The following is a 26,798-nucleotide window of genomic DNA, read 5'->3' as shown; positions in this document are numbered from 1 at the left end:
GGAGGGGCATTGACTTAACGTTATACAAGGAAACTGGGAGAGGGGTGAGGGAAAACGGTGAAAGGAAAAAGTTAGAAAGGGAAAAGGGGAAGGAGAATAAGTGAAAGGTAAAATTTGTCAAGTTCAATTTTTTAATTTGTTTTATCAAATTTTCAATTGCGTTCATTTAAACTCTCTCTCTATCAATATCTCTCTATTTCTCTCTCTCTCTCTCTCTCTCTCTCTCTATAAAAGCATTGCCGCTTCTGCTAGTATCAAATAAGTATGAACAGTGGTCACGTACAAGTAATTTGTTATATAGTTTTTTTATATGCTATTGACCTTGAAAACATTACATATAATAGCGTCTGTATTTTTGTTTTGACTACACTGTCAGTTTTAACTGAAATTTCTTTTTTGTTTAGCAAGCGGCAGTGTAATTATAAAGAGTTTTACTTTACAGTACGTATTATCTTATATACATAACTCTTGTACGAACAAATACAAAAAAAATTTCAATAAGAAATCCTTTTTTCAGGCTTACTAGGAATTATAGAATGAGAAATGAAATATTTTCCTGTCTTCACAAAAGACGAATATATATTTTATATATCGATATACCGATTCAAAATGTTTATTACGATCGCCAAATGGATTGTCTAATTATTAAACATCATTACATTCGTAGCAAATATTACTCTTAATAAGTAATATTACTGTAGGAGATATTTTGCGTACAGTCATTAGAAGAAATAGAAATGATATGTAAAACAAATTAATAAACGAGTTTTGCGCAAAATCCTTTAAATAAAAGAATCACATTAAATCACTCTACAACCCTTCAAATCGTTTATTTAGACTAAATAATTTTCCGTTCACATAAGTTATAAAAAAAACTTTTCTCAGGATTACCAGAGGAATTTCCTCTACAAAATACATGAATCTATCTATCTATCTATGGATAGGAGGTAATATCTATGGACAGCAGTAGCCCCACTACTTCCTATCTTATCAAATCTATTTAGATTATAAGTAACTCAACTCGTTCGTATAAGACAGAACAGTGGAAATATTGCTGAAGTATGAATACGATTTCCATTTGTCAACTCAAAAAATATAATCAAAATAACAAATTCATTTCTTTATGATAAATTAAACTATCCTTTTTAAATGAATACGATTCATCGTAGAATTGAAGAATTCTGCGATAAAAATTAATTTCAATTTGCTCCTTCGAACGAAGGAGACACTTTCTCCTTCGTTCTCGCTCCTGTCCACCGTTTTGTTATTCTTATATCAAAAATTTATCTCAGGTTCGGATAGGCGAATCGCATTAATATTTGTTAAGCATCTTTGTAATGGAGGTTTTACAATATTTCGAAGCGCCCCTATGAAGAGGCCGCAGCATACCGTTTGGGAATCACTGGTCGATAAGGTTTCGGTTATTATCAGTAATACGAAATTGGGAAATTATCTTCGATTAGTTTTCCTTATCGAGAAACAATTATTTCCATTTAGAAAGATTTTCTAGCAGTTTTAGCATTAGTTGCCCTTACATTCGATGCGTATAAAAGAAACTTCTTCTACTAAAATAACAGTTTGTTCAAAATATTATCGTGCTTTATTTTTTCAACCGTGTTTAAATTTCCGTCTGTATTTTGTCCGAACTTGATTCAAAACAGTTCGGTCAGTTCTGTATTATTTTAAAAATAGTTTTAAAAAAAATATTTTTTAATAAATCGGACAAAAATTTCAAATCTTGGCCTCACGTAATTATTTCTATCTGTAGCGATATCATTTCTGCTTCTATTTTTATCTTATTTTTATTTAGTCTGAAACAAATAAATTAGACGATCGAATCAATTTTATTAGAATTCCTTTTTTTCATTATAAGAAGACCGTATCGCTGAATCGTAAAATTAGACTGCATGATATAAGATCGGTTACAGTTTATTTTAAATTTTATAGATTAATTTAAATGTGTTAAAGTAGCTTTTTTTGTTTTAAATGGAAGAGTAGCCTCGGATAAAATATCAGAACGTTTTACTCTTAGAAAAAAACATTAATATAGCATTGAGTTATATTATTTAAACAGGAGGTATTTTCTTTACCGGTTTCCACATTGTGGAGGTAATGAAAAAAATGCTTAGTTAATTTTCAAGGGCAAAAAGTGTGTTATATAAGATATACGTGCGATGAACGCAGAGGAGAAAAAGGATACATCGGTTAGACATGGAGAGGGAAGAGGGAAGAATTGGTGCGTGTTGAAGGTTTAACTTTTAACCGTTTTACAGTTTCAATTCTGCTACGATATAGAATAGGACTTTTTATTACTCAGTTTTAAAAGTTTAACATACACACACACACACACACACACACACACACACACACACACACACACACACACGCACACGCACACGCACACACACACACACACTCTTTAGGAAAAATTAACTATAATAATTTGTATATTTTGTGAATGCATTTTTAAATATTCTTAATATTTAAGATTAAGTTGTACGGAAGATAGTGATTAAATTTTTTAATCTAGAAAAACAAAACCAAGTTAGTTTTTATTAAGATTTATTGAACGGCAATTTAATGAGTGAAATTCAAAAATTTATTAAACCTCATGATTAATAAATCAAAAAATTTACAGATTCTTACTTTTACTGTGCTAGTAAATAATTGTTATAATTATGCCCAAGCTAAATTCAACGATATTTTTAATTAGCTGACAACTAATACATTATTACTTATCGATCTTGTTTTTGTTTGATATTAAACATTTTTAGCTGACTTAAAATAATCTTAATTCGAGGAATAATTTGTTGTAAACACATCATAATTAAAAATGTATATAAAATTTTCAATCTCTTAATAAGATTTAGAAACAATTTTATTCTGTTTATTTATTAACTATCATAAATATTTTTTGAACAAACAGTGGCAAAACGTTTGTGTTTCAAGCTATATAATATTTTTTTATTATTATTAAATTTCTTATATGTAAAATTATTAATAATTTTTTAAAAAGTATTTATGATGCCATCTACCGATCTAATTTCACTTTCGTCGTTAACGTTTTGGTGTATGTACGTGGGTTTATAATGATGAACTTTTTTTATAAAATATTCTAGAAAAATAACTGTTGAACACAATTTAGGACGTTATTTAAAGTAAGTAATAACTTTATTACTCTTTATTTAGTAAAAAAATAATGCATTTTACATTAGCTTGATTAACCAATATGGCGGCGTTATTTTTATAAAATTAGATTTTATATAGGAACTGCAATTCATTTTAGATCCATGAGAATATAGTGGATGCATTAATATCATATAACTCCCTTTAAATAATTTAAGTGAAGCTGTTAAAATTAAGTTATACAGTTTTTAATGTATTAAATATATTCATATCTGACCTATTTTATTGTTGTGCAAAAAATATTGCTCCTATTTTATGTTTTGTATTCCAAAAATACCAGAAATATAGCATATTCCACAAATACGAAGATAAGATCACCATCGGTGTAGTTTTCTCAAAGTGTAATGTAATGAGATAAACAGATTAAAGGTATCACTTGTATGATTGAATGTCACACATATTTCAGTGGATTCCAGTATTTCGATGTTAAACAGTATAATAATCAGTGAGGAAAGCAAAGGTAAATCCTTCCTAAATTTCTATACTGTGTCTTGTACAGAAAACTCATTACTTCTTTGAGACTGGTTGTGTCAGTTACCTCATATCAGGTACTAGTAACTGTTTAGTTATGGTGCACATTTAGCTATTTCATGGTAACTTAAACTGAAAGAAACCTGATGTATAATTAAAATTCTCATTTTCACCAACATGTAAAATTTTACTTAGATTTTGTAACCGGTCTATAATTGTCATAAGTTAATAATTGAATACAAAAATATTTATTGTATCACTTCTAATGTATTCATTAGTTTTATTTAAAATTACAGGTTTTGGACGCTAAGAGCACTAATGTTGATATGAAAACAGAGATGGTACATATACATGCAGTTACACACCAAAATCTGGAGGAAGACATGCTGTACAGGTAATACAGTTATGATTTTTTTTTTGTTTAGATATCGACTAAGACATTCCAAAAAAAATAGTATCATAGTATACAGTTACCCAATCAAAAAGAACTGCAATTTACATTACTACATTTTTTAAGATTATTGAAGTGGAACTTTGCTATATTCTTGCCTAGGACAGTCAGTGATGATAAGTTTTTAAAAAAAAAATTGTTATAGAATTTGATTCGGTGTGTCGTTACAGCAGATTGAACAGGAACTGGTTTATTAAGGACGGCTTCAGTCATTTTCGTTTAAATTAGTTCACATACTTTTATTTTGAAAATGTTGCTCCTTCAGATGTTATAGGTGTTGCAAAATGATTATAACAGGATTCAATTCCACGATTTGGTTTCAGGTTTGCATTAAAGAATTCATAGTATATTTTAATAAATAATTTCTGAGCACTTACCCTACTGCTATACTAGTATTTTTTTATGTTTTATTGGTGAATATGAAATTGTTTTCATATTATAAATTAAAGTGAATTAGTGCAATTCAATGAAATTAAAATATTTTAATTGATCGTGACAGAAATCATATTTGGTGTGTATAGTTTTTAACTGATAAATGTTAACTTTTATTATTTAAAAAATGTATTGCCATTATTTGAGTAAGTGGTGCCCACCAAAGTTCTTGCAATAATAATAATAATAATTTATTTATTCGTTTGTTTGTATTTTTTGTGTAATAGGACAGCTAACTATAGTCTTTGTGTGTTACACAATAGTACATAAAAAAAAAAAAATCAATATACATTAAATATAAATTAAAAATTTCAATATAAATTAAAAATACAAAATTTAATCATTAGTTCATAATAATTATTAGTCATTGGTTCATAATCATAGCTCATATAATTATTAGTTCATAAAAATAAGAGTAATACTGGTGTTTTAATTATGTTACACAATTATATTATTATCTTTGTCTTATTAGTGTCTTTGCATAAATACAAGATTACAGATAAACATGTACACATAATTCAGGAAACAAAATTAAATAATATAGTTTAATAACAATAATAACATTAGTTATAAATTCAAAAATTTACATCTTAACTCCTTCATCCAATTACATTTAATTAGAATTTCAGTTACTTATACAGCACTGTCAATATATACAACATATATATACATACACATATACATAGATACATATATACATAGATACATATATACATATATACGTACATACATACACACACACACACACACACACACAAAATTGAAGAGGATATTAGGTGTACAGCTTTATTAACCAGGGAAAGTAGATAGCTGCATCCCTTACTTATTAAGAATAGTAATATTTTATGGCTCATACCAGGATCCAGGATGTCTTGTAAATTAGAATTGAAGTACTAACCAAGGCAGGTAATAGAAATAAGCAATTGATGGTGTTAAAATAGCTTGTACAGTTTAGCCTTGATCTTTCAAATGTCACATGAAAAGGGAAGCAATCAATAACTCAGTTGTAACTCTTAACCCAGAAATAACTTACAGAAAATTACATTAAAAGATTTTAGATAAGGTAATAAATTACATCCCTTTACAACTAATGGTTGTATAAATCCTGGACTGTCTCAAGGAGTAGCATCCTGAAAATTGAAGGATGTGAAATAAGAATAAAATTTCAATAGCTGAAGCCTCATTTAATAATCTAGTTCCCATAGTTAAACAGACTTAAACAATGTTGAGTACAGTTTCACTGCATGTTACTGAAATCTATAATTGACAAAAAACTGCTGAAATAATTAAGCTGAGGATATATAAATGTAATAAAATTTAATTATTATAATCAGTGACTTAAACTATGAGAAAGTCATAATTATTCCAATTTAATCTAAATTTTTTTTCAAGAAGTGAAAAACACCTGAAGGTAGTATGATCTCTGATAATTTTTATTATCAGAATTTGCAGTTACAGAAAAAATAATATTTTACTGTAAGAGGTACATTTAGGTTCTAGTCTAAAATAATATAATCAAATGAAATAAAATAAATAAAATAGTTAATTTTTTATGTATAATACATTATTAAGTTCTTCTGTTACAGGTGTCTGGTGGATTCTGGTGCAATTGGAAAAGTAGAAGATCGTAAAGTGACATGTACTATAACCAATCCATCTCGGTCTCTCACAGAAAACCATATTACTTCACTTGCTGATGGAACATACCGAATCGGTTGTTATACACCATTTGAAGAAGGTATTGGTTCTACTATATTAAGTGAATTTTTTAACAGTTATAAAAATTAGTTAATGTTCAAGGTTTTCTAAAAGGGTGAAGTTAACTGAATAATAACAGTCTATTGTTAGGTTTGTCTACATTTAAATAATGGAATGAAATAGATAAAAAAGAGTAAATTAATGAAATTAGGTATTTAAAAAAAACTTGAGAACCGTTTCCATTAATTGGCAGTATTTTCTGTAAATGTAAGTGTTAGATTACCTTTTCGTTGGATTTCTTAGAATATATTAGTACAAGTTCAGGAATGCATTTGTTAGCATGAATTATTGTTTACTGTTTTTACTTTACTTTTGATTTCATTATCTCTTCTTTTTTTTTAAATCAAAATTTCAAATTTATTTCAATCGCCTTTCTCTTTTTGGTTTTAATTTTTATTGTTTTATTGTTTACATAATGCATTTAATTAGAGTAATATTCACAATATTATTTATTTAATTAACTGCATATTCTGATGTACATAATAAACATTTCTGATTGAAGCATAGGTGTGTAAAAAGGTATGCTTACATTATTTATATAATTTTAAAAATGCTGCCTGTTAATAGAAAAGATTCAAAGTTGTCATTACAACTTTTCAAAACCACCATTAAATGAGTAAAAAATTGTTTCTGAAATTTCTACTGTCATCATAAGGGTTCAAGAGAAACCATAAAAATATGTAACTTTGTATACATGACAATTTTTATTTGCAAAGATTTATTTGTGTGATTGTTGAATAAGTTCCTTTCTGAAGTGTTTTTATTGCTAATTTTTATAAAATCATATTTATTCTGTCATTCATTGTAGAGGAACATAATTGTGTTTTTAAAGAGAAAAGAAAACATCCATTAATTTTGTGTTTTAGTAACACTTTTCTTTACATGGAGAGAAAAGTCAAATTTTCTGTTGTTTTAAGTTTGTTATTTTTGAATATTTTACTTATGTTAGATAAGGCGTGCAAGGTGATTTTTATTTGCTGTGGCCATACAATTTACACATGCACAGGGACATGAGGAAGTGATCTGTGTATTTGTTACAATAATTTGATAAATTCATTTTGTTATGTGTGCTAAATCAATTTATTATATTTGTCAACTTCTTGATGTCCTTGGAAGGTCAGAAGAGTTTCTGAAAGTGTTATGATGAAAGTGTCCATTCAGAGTAAATTTGTCTTGGTTTGCCATTAAAATTGTTTTGTTTGGAACTACCATATTTAAAGTTATCAACTGTTTAAAATTTATCTCCTTCAAGAAAAACAATGAAAAATTTGTTGTTCTTTCAACGGATTATCTAATAAAAATAAATCTGTGGTGACTGAGCTCTTTTATAATCTAAATTCGTATGAAAAATTATGTTAGAATCTCTTTTTTTTTAGTTATTCTCACTTACCCTCCTTTGTTACTCTTTTTACTCAACTCATGTCAAAAATTTTAGATTTCCTAACTCTTCATATTTAAGTAATAACATTGGGGAATAAAAAGTAATTTTTTTTTGTCCCTAGGAAGAAAAATATGTATTTCTAATAGTATTTTTTCTATTGAATTTAAATCTGATATCGGGTTTTTCCCATTACACAAGGTTTCTGAGAGAGGCATCTATAATTTCAAACATTTTAATACTTTTTACATTCTTAATTACACAATATTCAAATATTTGACTCATCTAGAAAGTAAGAAATGATGATTTTCTGCTATATTTTGATTGTGCAGCATTCCTCTTGATGGTCCAACAGTAATCGGCCAGCATATTAGGATTCCATTTTCCTTGATACATTTTTTCCTTAGCTGAAATCTGATGAAAGTGTGCCTCATTCTCATTGCTCACTGTGCCAAGATTTTCTGGGAAGAAATCTAGGTGTAAGTGCAGGAAGTGTGCCTTTACGAACATATTATAACCCAAATTTTTAAAAGATCATTGACAGTATCACGGTAATTTTCCTCCTTTTGATTTCCCAAAAAACTCTTGAGTAACATTTTTGAATGTTTGTCAATCTGTTTTCTCTGGTGGATTCAATATTTCCTCAAACTTTTCATCATGCATTAGTGGTCATATTTGTGGACCCACAAATATTCCTCCTTTAATTTTTACATCACTAATTTTAGGAAACTTCTGTTTTAAGTACGTGAAACCACGAGTATTGTCCATGTCCTTGACAAAATTCTTCATTAATCTTAGTTTGATGTGTAATGTAGGTAGATGCACATTTTTAAGATTCCACAATGGGTCGGTCATGTTTCACATCTTTCTGTTCAGGAATGAGCAAGCATTTCAGACTTTTTTTTTGGATAATTTTAAATCTCGTATGAGATCGTTAAGATTCTCTTGAGTCAGCAAATGAGGCTCGGATGAACTGCTTTGTTCAAAAATTGTATCACCAGAATCTGTTTTTTTTCTTCCTTACTTCCATCAGACTTTGAGCTCACTTCAACTAATGTCACATGCTCTGGAGGCTTTAGTACGGGCAATTCTTTCCAGTGTGGAACTGGTCTTATTGCAGATTGCAAGTTAGGGTACACCACTGTATGTTTTGATTTTGACGTAATCCCTTTAATATTTATTAAGCAGAAATAACAGTCCGAAGAGTGATCTTTGGGTTCTCTCCAAATCATAGGGATAGTAAATGGCATGTGGTGTGTGCCATTTTTCCATGCAGCGAGAAGCCTAGAACACGATAAATAATAGATATGTGTGGCCCAGGCCCTTGTTTGGTCCCCGATTTTACACCCAAAATAAAGTTCACAACACTTTTTTACTATTGGAGTAAGGTTTCACCTTACTGTCCCTTCACCACATACATAACAAAAATTGGTAGGATGATTTAAACAAACTTAAGCATTTTGTAACTAACATCTAATTAAAAGAAATAAAGTTGTAAATACGTAATACACAATAATTCAGATACATAAAAGACTCACAATGACGTGTTTACTGGTTCACTACTATCTCACAACTGGCATCATTCTGATGAATATGTACTACAATAGATCACGTATGTACATGTCTGTACAGATCTGAACCTACACAACAGTAGCAACACTAATCTTTGAGTTAGCTCATTTGGTCCCATCATATTTACAATGTTCTAGGAGCTTTTACTTGACAATAGACAAATGGACGAAAAAATATTTAAAAAAAATTAAAATAACAAAAATCTGTAAGCGATGGTGAAATTCCGACTACATATTTGAAAACAGTTTAAAAAACCATTTCAAGTACACCTACTGGTACTCGTGAGACAAGAATCTTGTTGGCCACTGTAATTGGTGGGAGGCATCCCTTCATTGGATGCCTTACCTTCATAAGAACAACTATATGTTAATACATTATTTTCTACACTATAGTGAAAGTTCATTTATATGCATCTTTAAAAGTTAAAGCTCTTTATAATATTTACTCTAGACTTCTAGACTTTTCTAAAATTTTACTTTTTATAAATTTTTGACTTCTTAATATTTTATAAAACTGTTACAGTTTAATTTTAGTTGTATTTTTTATAATCTTAATTGTAGTATGAATTATATTTTTTACTTTGTTTTAAGATTGCATTTATGTTTATTTGACTTTAATTATATAAAATAAGTATACAATTTAGCTTATAACAAGATTAACAAAACAAAACCAACAGAAATTTGTGGTTTGTTTACACTGTGCAATTAGATCAACCATTGAACTATTACATTAGAAGTAACTGAAAGAAATAATTTTTTTTTGATAATATGTAAATTAATTTTATTATGTACTTCATTTTTATTTAAGATATTGACTTATAAAAGGATGTGGATCCAATAACACTTCAGCAATTGGTTTATTGAGCTGAAATTGGACCTTCCCTGAGAAATTGTTGTTAATTTAACTTCATTTAACAAAGTACATTAGTTATCGATATCTTTTTTAAAGTAGCTATACGTTTTTTACTGGATCTTGTAGCATTACAGAACAGTCATAGTTGGTGATAATGTTGACTACTCTTTGAACAATTCAAACTGATTGCAATAGATACAGCATCATTATGGTCATCTTTTTTTAAATTGCTTGTTTACCTCAATTTTTTTTAATCACAGTATACAATTTAAAAGATGATAGCATGCATCCGTGCATACTTTATCATGTCAGTTGTAAAATCTTCATCATAAAAACATTCTTCAACCAGATTGTATGCAAGTTTGTTCTTGTATGTAACATGTTCTTCAACCATGTTCTAAAATTATTGTTTTTATGATAAAAATTACTAACATTTTAATTGATTTTGAAATATTTTTATGATTTTATTACTAGTATTTATTTACTTATTTAATTATATCAATTTTAATATTTACTGTTAAAAACTGCTTACATATTTTTAAGTTAATCCAAAAATATTAAATACACCCATATAGTGAGTGAATAACTCCCATTTAGTGAGCTGTATAAGCTGCGTCAAATAATGCAGTTTAATTTAAATATTGTATTTAAAAGGTGAAATGTTCAGACATTATTAAATAAAACTCCTTAATTCCAGACAAATGTAATAGTTTATTGTAGTTTTAGATCATTTTTCCATGAATTGTATAGCAAAAAGACAGTTAACAAAAATTCTGTGTAAAAGTAAGAAAATATTGATTAAGCTTGTATATCTTTATAATCATTTAAGAATTCTCAACTTTTCATTCAAGGAAAGATTTTTAAAGCGTGTTACTTTAATGATTTTTAGTATTTGGTAGTATTAAATTACAGTTTAAAAAAATATTTCTATTAGAATTATTAGTATTAACTTTTGTCATAATAATTAATAGAACATATCTCTGGCATTATTTAAATTTTGTTTTTACTGGTAATTGTTCGAAGTACGGTTGCCAAATAATTATTTGCCCTTTCCAATTATTTTTGTTTCAGCGTGACCGAAAGGATAGAAAACTGTATTCTGATGACTGGGCACTTTGAGATGAAGAAATTGAAGGCAGGCGGTCATTTAGTCTACAGGATAAATTGGAAAACGAGAGATTTTCTCAATGTTTTGCTAAAGAAATCAAGGATCAGGTATGCAGCTTAGTTTATTTACAATTTTTTTGGCCTCTCAGGACAGAATAGGCCTTGTCCTCCTGAATAATATGCCTGCAGTCATCGCTAACATTTCTTCCTCCAGCCAGCCATTATAGCACTTAGAACGAGACATGGTCATGATATTATTTTCCCGCTATTCTATTTCTGGATTATCCCCTTCTTCTTTCTTATCTTATTCTGTTCCTTCTAAATCATTTTCTCCTACTCATGGATACCTTGAAAGATGATGAATGGTATTTCTCATAGATAGTTTTTGTGAACTTAGACTGAATATACAGCTCAACCAACCGCTGTTAAATTTTGTATTCTGTAATATTCCTGTAATACTTTCATTACCTAAAACCTATATGTATTTTCACTATATATATTATCACTATATCTATTTTACGTGCAGAAATAGAATGACAGTTAATTTTTGGTAGAATTTTCTGTTGTTTTTGGGATTCAGAAATCTGGCTTTAAAAAATTGTCACTTCAGTGATTAGGCTTATTGTGCAGCCATTGGACAGGAAAAAAGAGTTCTGGAGTCGGTCTATAGGCAGCTCCCTGTCAAATACCAAGGTTGCACGGCCTCTTCAGGTCCTGGCATCTGTGGCATGGAGAACCTACCAGGGTCAGATCTGTGTCCATAAGAAATGAAATCGGAAAAAAAGGATCTAGGATAATGAGAGGAGTGGATAGAAGGAACCACCCTAATCTACCCAGATTAGGGTGGTTACAATTTTTCAGGACCACTATGATATATGTTTGCTGTGTTTTGGTATAATTTAGTGGTGATTTGATTTAGTCCTATAGCCAAACCATTTACACACATTATGTTCAGTGCTTTCTTGGTCCCACTGGTACAGAACAAACATTTTTTTTTTATAAAAAAAAGCTTTCTTCTTAAAAAACATTTTAAATTACTCATGTGATTGGTTATGCAAATTGATATTCGTATGCATTGTTGGTTTTTTGTGTTATGTTTTACTAAATATATTGCAATATAAAACATAATTATGTTGCAATTAGATGTTTGTAAATATACAGCGTGTGTCAAAATTAATATCACCATTTTAAAGTTATGTAATATTTCTCAAGTTTCACATACATTGATTAATTATATATTAAATGAAAGAGCAACTCAAACAGTTTTAGCTGTGCATAGACTCATAAAATGTTCCCTGTACCTTCTGTTTAAAAGCCCTAGTAGCAAAGATGGCGACACCATCTGAAAACATTCTGTATTTTGCAGTTTACAAAATGTGGTTCTGTAATTGCCGTTCAACATGCATTCTGTTTTTAGTTCTGTGATGATCCTCCAAGTGACAGTAACAATCGTAGATGGTATAAACAATATGAAACCACTGGCTGTATTTGTAAAGGGAAGAGTACAGGACAATCGAGTGTGTCCAAAGACAATGTTGAATTTGTAAGATTCTTTTGTGCGTAGTCATAGGAAATCTTTTCTCAATTGCAATTACAACTGCTAAAATTTCTTTGGCCTAAGATGGTGCACTTCCTCACTGGCATGATGCTGTATGCGATTGGTTGAATGAAATTCTTCCTGACTGCCAGATCGGTCACTAAGGACCAGATCACAGGGCTCTTTTGCCTTGGCCCCCACGATCACCCAATCTGACCGTGTGCAATTTTTTTCTTTGGGGTTTATAAAGGATCAAACGCATGTGCCACTGTTACCAGCTGACCTAGTCGAGTTGAGACGTAGGATTGAAGCTGCTGTCACATCAATTACTCCAGACTTGGTAATTAAAGTATTAGATGAACTCTCCTATCGGCTGGATGGTGTACCATGTGACGAATAGTGCTCACATTGAACACTTGTAGGAAAAACCGTTTGAGTGTTGCATTTTCATTTCATATATAATTTATCAATGTAAGTAAAACTTAATAAATATTAAATAATTTTTAAACCCTAATAATCATTTTGAAACACATATTTTTATGTTACACATATATTTTATGTTTTTTTTTCTCCACGGGTAGTCCTTCAAGGACAATGCAGATGTAATTTCATGCCATCTTTTTTCTTCCAGATGTTCTTCATTCTTTCAAACAACATTCATTCTATGAGTATTAGAAAAATCTTTTTGCAAAGAAAGTTTATTATAAAAAAAAAAATTTTGTTCTTTACCAATGGGTCCATGAAAGCATTGAACATAATGTGTTTAAATTGTTTTATCGATAGGATTAGATTAAATCACTAAATTACACCAAAACAGAGAAATATTTAGAAATTTTATGTATAATCATTTCTCTCTCTCTCTCTCTCTCTCTCTCTCTCTCTCTCTCTCTCTATATATATATATATATATATATATATATTTATTTATTTATTAATTACATAATTTTATATCTGTAGGTTATTGTTATAATATATTTCATTATTTTATTTTTGAATATAGCATGGTGTATTTATGGTAATCAGCTAAAGAATGTTAATAAAAACATGTAGATTTTACCAAAAGTGAAAATCATAGTATTATTATTATTTTTAATTCTGTTTATCCTCAGTAGCAAATAGGTATTAATGGTTGGTTAAAAACTTATTTCTAAAAATATATTATGAAATATTCCAAACAGGAGAGTAACAAGCTTTTGAAGAAAAAAATTTTTCTAACACTTCTGACTTATAATTATTCTAATTTATTAAAAAATATATGAAAAATGTGGAAATAAAATAAGTTAGGTTGATCATAATTAAAACAAAATGTTGAAATGTTTTACATGATGTATTACCATAGCCAGATGTACTAGTATATGACCTGAGTAATTCATGCTAGGCTCATTTACATGGCATGTGTGTCTCGTAAACACTAAAGATAAGCATACATATTGTTAGAGTATTTTTGAGCCGCATGATGTATTTGGATCGGGTGATCACAATAATTTTTATTCCAGGGAGAGACCCTGCTACAGAAATAAAACATTATGTCAATGTTCAAACATCGGTCAGGTATTCATGTTCAAACATAGATTTCAAACATCAGTTATTTGACTGGTTTAATGCACCTTCCCAAGATTCCGAATCAAGTGCCAGTTGTTTCATGTTTGTATGCCCCCTACATCCCTAACAATTTGTTTTACATATTCCAAATGTTACCTGCCTTCAGAGTTTTTCCCTTCTACCTGTCCCTCCAATATCAAAGTGACTATTCCAGGATGCCTTAAGATGTGGCCTATAAGTTTGTCTCTTCTTTTAACTATTTTTGCAAATGCTTCTTTCTTCATCAATTTGCCACGACACCTCTTCATTTGTCACTTTATCCATCCATCTGATCTTTAACATTCTTCTATAGCACTGCATTTCAAAAGCTTCTAATCTTTTCTTCTCAAATACTCTGATCATCCATCCAAGTTTCATTTCCATATAAAGCGATGCTCCAGACACATACTTTCAAAAATGTCTTCTTGTTGTCTAAATTCATTTTTGATGTAAACAAATTATATTTCTGACTGAAAGCTCGTTTTGCCTGTACTATTTGACATTTTATGTCGCTTCTGCTTCATCCAAGTAGTAATTCTACTTCCCAAATAACAAAATTCTTCTACCCCCCATAATCTTTTCTCTTCCTATTCTTATATTTAGTGGTTTACCTAAGTTCTTTCTAATACATTTCATTACTGTCGTTTTGTTCTTGTTTATTTATATGCGGTAGTTCTTGCATAGGACTTCATCCATGCCATTCATTGTTTCTTTTAAATAATTTTTACTTTCAGTTAGAATTACTATATCAGCAAATCATAGCATCTTTATCTTTTCACCTTACACTGTTAGTCCGGATCTAAATTGTTCTTTAACATCATTAACTCCTAGTTCTGTTGCAGTTTGGTTCCTGTAAATGTTATTTGTTCTTGTATCTCTATACTTGAACCCTAAATTTTTTAAAATGCTGAACATTTTATTCCAGTCTACGTTATCAAATGCCTTTTCTAAGTCTATAAATGCCATGTATGTTGGTTTGCTTTTTTTGATCTTCCTTCTACTATTAATCTGAGCACTAAAATTGCTTCCCTTGTCCCTATACTTTTCCTGAAACCAATATGTCCTTCTAACACTTCTTCCATTCTCCTCTCATTCTTCTGTACAGAATTCTAGTTAAGATTTTTGATGCATGAGTAGTTAAGCTAATTGTTCTGTACTCTTCACATCTATCTGATTCTACTTTCTTTGATATCATGTCATAACACTCTTTTTGAAGTCTGATGGAACTTTCCCTTTTTAATAAATATTTCACACCAGTTTGTATGTACTTCCTCACCTGCACTGCACAGTAATTCTGCAGGTATCCCATCTATCAAAGGAGCCTTTCTGCCATTCAAATCTTTTAGTGTTCTATTAAATTCAGATCTCAGTATTGTATCTCTTTTTTCATCCTCTTTAACTTCCTCTTCTTTCTCTATAACACCAGTTTCTAATTCATTTCCTCCGTTGAACTCTTCAATTTATATCACCCAACTATTGGCCTTTTCTTTCGTAGTATAAATCGGTGTGCCATTTTTATTTATTAGATTTTAACTTATGTACTACAAAATTCTCCTTGTCATTCCTGTATGCTCTGTCTATTTTACCGATGATCATTTCTCTTTCCACTTCTGAACACTTTACTTTAATCCACTACTCTTTTGCTAATTTGCACTTCCTGTTTATGGTATTTCTCAAATTGTGCATAGTTCCTTTTACCTTCTTCGTCACTAGCATTCTTATACTTTCTATGTTCAACCATCAGTTGCAATATATCCTCTGATATCGAAGGTTTTCTACAAGTTTTCTTTGTTCCGCCTAAATTCTCTTCTGCTGATTTAAGAATTCAGTTTTTAACATTTTTCTATTCTTCTTCTGCATGTTTTAACTTATCTTTTTTATTCAGATCTCTCGCGATGTCCTCCTCAAAAATCTTATTTACCTCCTCTTCCTCAAGCTTCTCTAAATTCTACCGATTCATCTGACACCTTTTCTTCAGGTTTTTTAAACCCCAATCTACATTTCATTATCACTAAATTATGGTTGCTATCACTGTCTGCTCCTAAATATGCTTTGCAGTTGACGAGTTGATTTCTAAATCTTGTTTAACCATGATATAATCTATCTGATACCTTGTAGTATTACCCAGCTTTTTTCATGTATATATTCTCTTATGCTTTTTAAACAGGGTATTTGTAATTACTAAACTGTATGTACTTCATGCAGAACTGAATAAGTCGGTCCGCTCTTTCATTCCTTTTTCCCAGCCCATATTCACCCACAGTATTTCCTACCTTGCCTTTTACGATGCTTGCATTCCAGTCTCCAACTATTATTAAATTTTCATCCCCTTTTATGTATTTAATTGCTTCGTCAATTTCTTTGTATATACTCTCCACCTCATCATCATTATTATGGGCACTTGCAGGCATATAGATATTAACAATCGTTGTCGGCTTAGGTTTTGATTTTATCCTTATTACAATGATTAATATCTCTCCCCTATCTTCTTGTTCATTATGAAACCTACTTCTTCCTGCCCTTTATTTGATGCCGAGTTAATTATTCTAAATTTACCAGACAAAAAGTCATTTCACTCTTTAAATTTTGTAACGTATCAACCTATTTTATAAGTCTAAAATAGCATGGAATGTTATATTCCATGCTATGACTTGTAAAACGTTATTTTTTAATTTTCTGTAGTCCCTATCCGGAGATCCAAATGGGGGACTAGTTTACCAAGGAAGGCGCCTTTATCTTTGTTACATGAAAATACAGAGAGCTACATTTTCTTGGAAAAATAACACCTGTAGTTTTCCATTGCTCTTAGCTTCGCAGTACTCATAAGATTGAGTGATGTTGATATGGTCATTTAATTTCTCCAAACCTGTGCCCTTAACAACTACTGAAAGAGCTGCTGCCCTCTTTCAGGAATCATTCCTTAGTCTGGCTCTCAACAGATACCTCTCCAATATGGTTGCACCTTTGTTCCAGCTACTTTGTATCACTGAGCACTCAAGCCCCCTCACCATCAGCAAGGTCTCATGATTCATAGAGGAAGTCTTTTAATACAGCTATTTTTAACCACACTATTAAAGTCTGGTGTAAATTAAGAGTAGCCAATTGTTCAGAAATTGTTAATGTCATATTCCTGTAGGTTGCAATAGTGTCTTGGCACATTACCTGAAGTTAAACACCGGTTCATCTTCAGTAACAAATTGGCCTCTGTAATATAAATCTGGAAAGTTTTATCGCTAGTGATTTTATTAATATTTTTCTGTTTTTCTAATTAAATTTATTTTAACTTTTTCTTTTTCTTCTGTTCTCTCTTATATAGTGTTTTTTTTTTTTTTACTTCTGCACCAATCAAAGTCAGTTCTGGCTACCATTATTGTTACAGGACATCTGTTTTGTTGGAACATTCCTATATGCAATGAAATTAGAATTTGAAACTAGGATCCCAAAAATTACAGCTTAGATAACCGGTCACTGGGTATCTCTAAAAGTTATTGTAATACCTTGGAATGCATATATTTCCACAAAAAGATAAGTTAAAGAAAACCGTAATAATCAGTTTGGCAGCACCATCTATCATGTGTTGATATCACATAAATCCAAACTATAATTAGACTTTTCTAATTTTTAATTGCCATAAAAGTATTGATTAGTTATTGGACTTTTTAGTCTTAAGATTAAATATACAGATCATCTTTCCAAATTGTACACCTGACCCATATCTATGTTAAATGTGGGTAAAATGATAAATTAGCTTCTCTAAGAGGAAGAAGAAGACTGGAACAGTTCTTTGATATTAGACCTTGTTCATTTGTTTTTCTTTAATTGTTAATGGTACATTTATTGTTATTTGTTTTGTTAATGGTACAAAATATGAACTTCAAATTTCACAGTAATATCTTCATAATTAGCTTAACTTCAATGATTTCTGAAAATGATTAATTGTTTTTTCAATGTTTTCTGGAAATAATTATTGTTTCTTGTTGCTTTCAACAATTATTTTGTTCAAGATCCTTTGTTTTAAGTATGAAAATTACGAATCCTTAAAATAAAAAATTGGTCTGTAGCAGTTTTCTTCTCTAAAATAAAGGCTTTAATTTATTTTATACTATTAAATCATTTAGAAATCTTAGTACTGATGATTGTATAGGCAGATTATATATTTAGGCTCACTAATCTTTCAAAATTTGACTATTTTTTCTTAATTTGCATTTATGTTTAATATTTTAATACTTAATACATTTTAATACATTTAATACTTATAATAAAAATTAAATATCAATAGAAAAATAAATTATTAGGCCATTCATACTGATGAGTATGGTGCAAGCTTTTGTTATATTCTTGTATGTAAATTATTGAAATAAAAATGAAAGCACCCCTTTGATATTAGTTTTTGTATTGCTGAAGTCGGTACAAAATATTTATGAAATTTTGATCATGTAATACAATAAAATTTTTTATCAAGTCTGTGTTAGGTAATTCTCTTGTCTTGAGTTCAAAAGAATCCTTCTTAATTCATTCTATTTTAGTAAATTGTGTGTTTCTGGATATTAAATTCATCTTGTTGTTAATTATTTAGCTTTTTATCATAGAGCAGTTAAATTATAGGCCTTACTATAAAGCTTAAAGTTTCATTTTTATCGATATACTTAATGTTCACTTTTTTACGATGGTATATTAAAATTGTTTGTGTACTTTAGAGTTCTTAAATCCAACTGATTCTGATGAATCTGATTAAAAAACATTTTGTAAAAATCGCTCTGATAATTGATTAATGGAACAAGTGTTCCATCTTCCTCTGTCTAATCTGAAGATTTCTTCTAAATAAATATGTTTATAGATGAACATTTGTATGAGAAAGTAGCTGTTACAAGAAAACAATAGCTAAATTTCTCGACTTGGTAGAGGTAATTTGCTAAGCAGAAGAAATTACCAGTAAATGTTAAAAAAATATTATTCCAGTCAGTAAGATCTATGTGAGAAAAAAGTTCCACATAAGTTTCAGGTGTTTGGGCTTGTACACTATTTTTTGTTAATGAACTTTCAGTGACAGAACCAGAAAAGCTTATTTTACTGGCAGAATGTAAAATTATTCATGATTTCAAAAACATATTACAAATTTTTTTTTTTGTAAATTTTATTTCTTTGATTTATTCTAGTAGTTTTTTTTTATGTATCTCAAGTAAGTAAATATGAATTGACTTACATCATGGTCAGTTGGTGATTAATGTTTTACAGACATCGCATAATTTCATTCAGAGTTACCATAATTTTTCTTTCCTGTCTTCCTTAAAATGAACACGTAAAAAGGCGGCATATATTTGTATTCTTTATTAATTTCATTAATTACTATGAAATAAAATCTGAATAGTATGAAGAAAAACTTAAATCCTGTTTGAATGCAAGTTCTTTTATCAGTAAATTCTGTTGGTAGCTTATATGAGTACTTTTTCTGAGTTTAGGTTCTCGTAGACAAGTTGATGTCATGGATGTTAACACACATCCAGAATGGCAGAGATATTATGAAGATTCTGAAAAAGACAAATTACTTAATGTTATATCTTTGGAATTCAGCCATACAAAACTAGAAAATTATGTCCAGTCACCTGCTCTTGTTCGTCAAATAGATTGGGTCGATTGTGTTTGGCCCAGACATTTGAAAGAAGAAGTTCAGACTGAGTCTACAAATGCTATAGATGAAATGATGTATCCAAAAGTACAAAAGTATTGTTTAATGTCTGTAAAACATATACTTAAAGGTAGCAAGGTACGTTCAGTTCTTTGTTTGTTTGCATAACTTTTAAGATTAGAAATTATGTGAGTTCTGTAATTTTTGTTATTAATTTATTAATAATAATTTGTTGTTTTTATTATTAATTTTATTTTATGTCATGAAATGTCCTTTAATGTAATATTAATATGCGTTTTGAAAATGTGTTAACAATAGTGGCCAAACTAAAACTTTATCAGAATTATGGTTAATACTGAAGTGGTCATGGCTGTCATAGTTGTATGATACAAAATTAAGATACTATCCATTCTTCTCAAATGAGGCATGTTCCTGTAGGAATTTTATTATTTAAATATATGTAACTCGTTAAATGTCTGATGTTAAAGTATTCTTTTTGTAAAATCTAAATCTCTTATCTTGATATCCCTACTCATATTTAAGAGTAGGGATAAAAGCATGGCCAAAAGAGATACCCTTAATTGTAAACCAAAGAGTACATAAATATTAACCTTTCTAAATTAGTACCAGATCAGAACCAAGCATATGATTCCATTTCTCACAATATCCACAGAAAAAAAGTATTTTTTTTTAGATTCTTCTGGAAGCACTGGGAAAACCTTTTTGATTAACCTACTTCTCCCATATGTTTGATTGACAGGTAGTGTGGTTCTCGGTGTAGCATTATCAGGAATCACTATGATGCTCCTTGCTGGTGGTAGGATTCCTCATTCAACTTTTAAATTGCCGTTACATATATCATGTGGACAAGAGCCTGTTTGCTGTATACTTAAAAATTGTTCTCTTGGTAAAATTTTTCAAGATACAAAACTTTTATTACAATTATATACTTCATTCATCTGTTAAACATCATCCTTGATCCTTGTAGCTCCACAGTTTATTAAAAATCTGTTTGTTTAGATTTGATTGGTTTTTTCAGATTATTTGTCCGTAGAATTTTAGTCATCTTTTTCTTTTTGTTACTTCCAGGTTTTTCATTCTGTCATATATCTCTCTGTTTGATCTCAATCTATTCTTGTGTTTTTCATGGAGTATAGGTCCTTCTTAAAATTCTTCTTTGTGTCTTGAAGATTTCCCATTCTAGTTATTTTTATTGTAAGTTTATTTGTGTTCTAATTTGTTCTTTTTTTCAAGCACTAGTTATCTGTTCTGTTTATACTAATTATTTTTCAAAGATATTTGAAATGGTTTTTAATAATAATTTTTTCTTATTCTGTTTCCATTGTCCTTTTGGGATATTTTACTGGCACTTGTCATCACTTCTGTCTGAAAAGGAGAAATGCAAGCCAGGTTTTTTTTTGCTATTTTTCTTAACAGGTTAATTAAGTTGATTTGGCTGTAATTTTCATATATATATATATATGAAAATTATTAAATTAAATCTATATATTAATTTATGTTTATAAACTTCACAAAATAAGTTACACCATATAATTTTATCTGTCGAAGATTTTCTGTTAAAAATTTTCCAAAAATTATAAGCATATTTTTTTAAACATTAAAATTTATTTTTTGCACTACAGATTTTAATGATTTCATACTTTTAATAATATAATTTATCCAAAGGTAAATAATAATAGTTTGGTAAAGAATAATATGGCATTATTCTTTACCAACAGTGAAAAGCTTTAATTGCAGTTATTCAGTATTTCTTGATAGCATGTTGAATTTTTTGTTTTAAGGAAAGGAAAGTAAGAATTTTTTAGGTAACAAAATTAATTTATTTAGGTAAAAAAATCTACTTTCTCTTTGCTTTAGTATTTTAAGAATAGAAATTTGAATTTATATTTTTTCCACTAACATAGACTTTTATTGGCTTTATAATCTCCAATGATAGTAATAACGGGTTGATCACAAAACTACATAGAATAACAGTTTTTCTATGAGCTGAAATGGCATTATTTAAAATTCAGCAATTGACAGTTGTACAGTTTGGAGAATAACATGCGGTTTAGTAAAAGCATTCTTGCATAGTAATGATAGTGTTACCTGCTATTGATATTTACATAAATTATTATTTAACAGTGAATAAATATAAAATCATCATCTATCTGCATGAACACTTACGGTGTATGTTTATTATTTGTAACTTAGCTTTACATAATATTTGCAATATTTTTTGGATGGCAAAGAAAGATGTATAAAAAATAACATTGTTTCCAAATTTGTGAACCTAATCTGTAATTACTGAAGATAATAAAAACTAATGTTCAATTTTGTGTAATTTCAAACAGATAACTTAAATTGAAAATAGCCGATAAACTAACAATAATAGTAGTATTCTATATGAAAACAAAGAATAGTCATAATAAATAATTCTTTTTACAAAACAATATTTTTAAAATGTTGTGTAAAGTTAATTTTTTGGGACATTTTATTTCAGCATATAAAAAATGTATTTTCTTTTTGTATTAACATTTTAAGAGTAGGTGTAAATTTGAACAATATAAATGACAATAACATAGAATTTTATCATTTCATCTACCTCCAATATGTTTAGAAGTGGTTTTAGATATAAAAAATCTTCAGCTGAAAAAAAAAAAATTGGTCAGTATTTTAGTGAATTTTAAGAATAACAAAACTTGTCACTGTATTCTACAAATTTCATAAGAAATCATCTACTAATTTCAACATTAAAACATTTTTTATGAAATTTTTTTGCTACAAAATAGAAGGATGAGTTAAATTACTAAATTTCATTAACTACCTACGTCATTTTTTTTGGACATTATAACACTTAAACAAAAAAAAATATAAAGCTTATTGGCTCCCAAAAATCATTTCTTTCAAATGACATTTCAATCTAATAGTGTGGCACTCAGTATTCAATTGAGCAGCCTTAACCTTAGGGTAATAGTGAATAATATAACTTAACCTTATTTATTAAATGAAAATAAGGTTAAGGCTGAAGCTAATGAAAATTAATTAGTTTCTAAAAAATAGTTTCTGTAATACTAACTCACAAATTACTACAGTAAATTGAAAAAATATAAATTAAAGATTTGTAAATATTTAATTTTTTTCATGACTGCCCAAAAAGGAGATTAATGTATTTAGGATGTACGTTTATTTCACTGTAACAGCTCAAGAGCTGACCGATTTAGATGTATCACCCCACGTTCAAATCCTTATGTTACCAGGAGTGTATATGTATTTATATATATGTTTAAATAAATTTAAAAAAATTATACTATATAGAAAATTGTCACCCGCACACTCTTTAATTATACTATATTAAAGAGCAGTATTTGTCAACAGTGTTTTTATTTGGCAGTCATGTTCTTTAATTTTTTATATTTATCTCTAGTGTGATCACTTGGTTAATAGAAGTTAAAGGATTACTGTTAAATTTAATTATTTATTATTAGAAGAAAATTAAGGGAAACATGCATATTTGTCTGAAAAGTAATCTAATATTTTTTCATAAATGATTTTGTATTAAAAAGAACATTTTGGAATATTTTTATGTAATTATGTATAGATTTTATGTTTTGTTTTTAATATTACATCTAATAATCAAAATAATAGAGAAATAAAAAAAAATTAATAATGTGTGCCAATAAGTATTGCCTAAAAAGAAAATGTTTTTTTTTAACAAAATGTTAACTAATGTTTTCATACAGTGACTTGAAATAAGCACACTTTTTAGGAGAGGATTTAATTGTCTTTAAAAAAACAACCCATATATTTAATACTAGAAAACCATGTCTGTAAATCAAAAAAGCATATTTTAATTATGATCATATGGCGATGCAAGGGTGGGTGCATTTTTCACAAATAAATGGTAGCCAGCTTATTCATTGATATATCAGTGTGAAATGAGTTAATATTTCCTGTTTGTTATTTATTGTTACTTTGGATGAAATAATTACTTTTTAAATTCTTATATTATTTTTTTTAAAAAGAAGAAAAGAATCCATATTTAAGCAAATGCATGTCTTATTTTATCTGTTAATCCAATGAAGATTATCTTAGAAAGAAAGAACCACTTTGTTGTGACTATTGAAATCTATGTGAAGTATTATGAAGCAGTCCATACGTTTTTGTAGACCTGCTTTAGAAATAAAAACAATTTTTCTTTTAATAAATATTCAAATGTAAACCTAATAAGCAAAAGTAAGTTATTATTATTAATTTATGTAATATTTTTAACGTGCCAATTTAATGTTTTTTTATTTAAGAGAGATAGGTGCTCCACATCCTTTAACTTATCCTAAAGAAAAATTGTGTCAATAAGCATTGGATTATCATCTGATCTATTAAAGAATAAAAAACATTATTGTATATTGTTTAATATGTATATTATTTGTAAATTAATTAGTGTGTTAGTTAAATATATTAAAATTATACAAAAATGTTTATATTTATAAATAGTATCATAAAAATATTGTTATTGTTTATACATGTATAAAAAACCTTTAGAAATGATTTTTAAAAAAGAACAGGATCAACTTATACGTAAATATATATATATTATAATATTGGATATGTAATATGTAACTATAAAAAAGTGTATAAAGAGCAAAATGGCTCCGCATTCGACAATCAGTCGAAAAAAGAAACAGTTTTAAGACATTGGAAAAAATAAATGTATAGTTTTATGATTAGAATATATTAAAATTATTTCTAACCATTATAATTCAAAACATAAAAATATATATTATACTTAATTCACTAATTTTAGAAATTAGTAATTTATTACTAAAAAGAAAAAAATAGAATATGTGAATTATTTTATAATAATAATAATTTAAACAATAAAATTATAATTGTGTTTAAAAAATTATAAATATTGTAAATATTCATAATTAGAATAATATAAAAATACAGTTAATGTATGGGTATTGTTCTAGATGTTGCTTTTTGTTATACTTTGTTCCTTTGTTTATTTTTTTTTATTTTTGTATAAATAATATAGTTAATCATTTTTATAGGTAGAACAAAATGTGTAATTTGCTTATGCAAGCAAAAAATACATTACTAATTTATATTTTGAATTAATTTTTTGTTTTTGTTAATTTGTATTTAGATAGTTAGTAATAATTAGTAAAATATGTATGTAAATATACTACTACCTACATATATATTGTAATATGTATAGTTTGACAAGTAAACAATTTTTTATATTTTTTTAAACATCCTTTTATTAATCTGAGTCATTATTTTATATTGCAGTAAAAATCATCACACATTACAGAATAATTTTGTGAAACATCTATAACCTCTCTTTTTCTGTTTAGCCTCTGGGTCTAAACAGTTCCTGAGGTGTGTAGTTGTGGTTAATTGAAAACTGAACCACCAAAAAACACTGGTATCCACAATCTAGTATTCAAATCTGTATAATAGTAACTATTATACAGATAACTATTATACAGCCTTTACTAGGATTTGAACCGTAGAACTCTCGACTTCAAAATCAGCTCATTTTTTGCTATGATGAGTTCACTACTAGATCAACCCAGTGGGGTAAACATCCATAGCCTATATGTATTTAGATGTGATTTCTAATCAGAAATTACTCAATTGTACACTTAACATTGCCCTCCCTCAATGATTACTAAATACAATCAGAATACGAGCCCTGATAAAAAATAAGACATTCACAAATCACAATTCAATTGTACACTTAACATTGCCCTCCCTCAATGATTACTAAATCTAATCAGAATAGGAGAACTGAAAAAATGTAAACAAATGACACACACATTTAACTATCAATATCAAAGATTACACTTAATGTTCCCCGCCCTCAATTATTATTAAATCCAATAAGAATAGGAAAGCCGATAAAATGTAAATTAATGAAAACACACATTCAACTATCAGTATCAAAGTTTACACTAAATCTTAAATTTTAGTTACCATACCAATTTCACAATTCTATAATGTCTACAAATTCTGTAGATTTTTATTTAAAAAAATGGGGAAGTTAAATGAAATTGTGTAACTATTGACAAACTAATACTCAACTAGTGTCAGATCCATAAAAATGTCATCTCTTTTAAAGCTTATAACAATATATACCTGACTGACCCCAGCCTTAACTAAATTTAATTCTTCAATTTCATTGTCACGGTTCAGTTAGTAGACAAAACTGGTTGGCTTGAGTCTTTATGCTGTAAGCTATTGAGAGGCACAATAATTACAAACCTCAACTTTTCTTCTTAATACGTAGTAAAAAAACAGTTTTTTTCCTTAGCTATAGCCAAGAATAAAGGGAAATGTATTATTACAATTTCCTCTATTTCTCTGTTCTTAGTTACATTGAAAAAAGATTCAGTGAAAACAGCTCATACATTTAAAAAGAGGCAGTTAGTAGCTTAAAAAACATAACATCTGATCCAGAACATCCTATCAAATAAAATACAGTTATCTAGGAATAATGTACAAAATCACTATTGTGAAGAATCTATAATGATTAGGGTGCACAAATGAAAAAATACAATGAAAATGTATTTTTTTTCTTTTTGAAAATTCAAATAATCCATTTAACATATTGGCCACTATGCTAAAAAAATTAAATATAAACCACCAAAACAAAGATAATTTGAACAATAGATAAGTTAAACTTACTACATTAATTTCAAGAATCAATTTTCACAGGATCCGCATCTTCAGTTATTAAATTTTATAATTATTATAAAAATATAATATTTATGATTTGTTAATGTGTCAAAATTGTTTTTTGAAAATATTTTAATTTATTATGGATGATAAATTAATTTTG

The 26,798-nt window shown here is 28.4% G+C and overlaps 1 protein-coding gene and 1 pseudogene across 2 annotated transcripts in view; both read left to right on the top strand.

Moving 5' to 3' along the window:
* mio (GATOR complex protein mio) overlaps positions 1-6,283 on the top strand; it is a 111,895-nt gene extending 105,612 nt beyond the window's left edge. The window contains exons 18-19 of one of the 2 annotated variants that reach the window (XM_075380823.1): positions 3,954-4,051; positions 6,162-6,283. In XM_075380823.1, coding sequence (XP_075236938.1) covers positions 3,954-3,967 — 14 coding nt within the window. In that variant the 3' untranslated portion in view covers positions 3,968-4,051; positions 6,162-6,283. Of the gene's footprint in view, positions 1-3,953; positions 4,052-6,126 lie in introns of both variants that reach the window. The other variant, XM_075380822.1, reaches the window with a different exon arrangement.
* Positions 6,284-11,171: 4,888 nt separating this feature from the next.
* LOC142333548 (lysine-specific demethylase 2A pseudogene) lies at positions 11,172-25,191 on the top strand (annotated as a pseudogene).
* Positions 25,192-26,798: the final 1,607 nt, after the last annotated feature.

The sequence above is a fragment of the Lycorma delicatula genome, chromosome 13 (assembly GCF_047948215.1).
Source record: "Lycorma delicatula isolate Av1 chromosome 13, ASM4794821v1, whole genome shotgun sequence".
In the NCBI taxonomy this organism is placed as follows: domain Eukaryota; kingdom Metazoa; phylum Arthropoda; class Insecta; order Hemiptera; family Fulgoridae; genus Lycorma; species Lycorma delicatula.
This window is presented reverse-complemented; position numbering and strand designations above follow the sequence as displayed.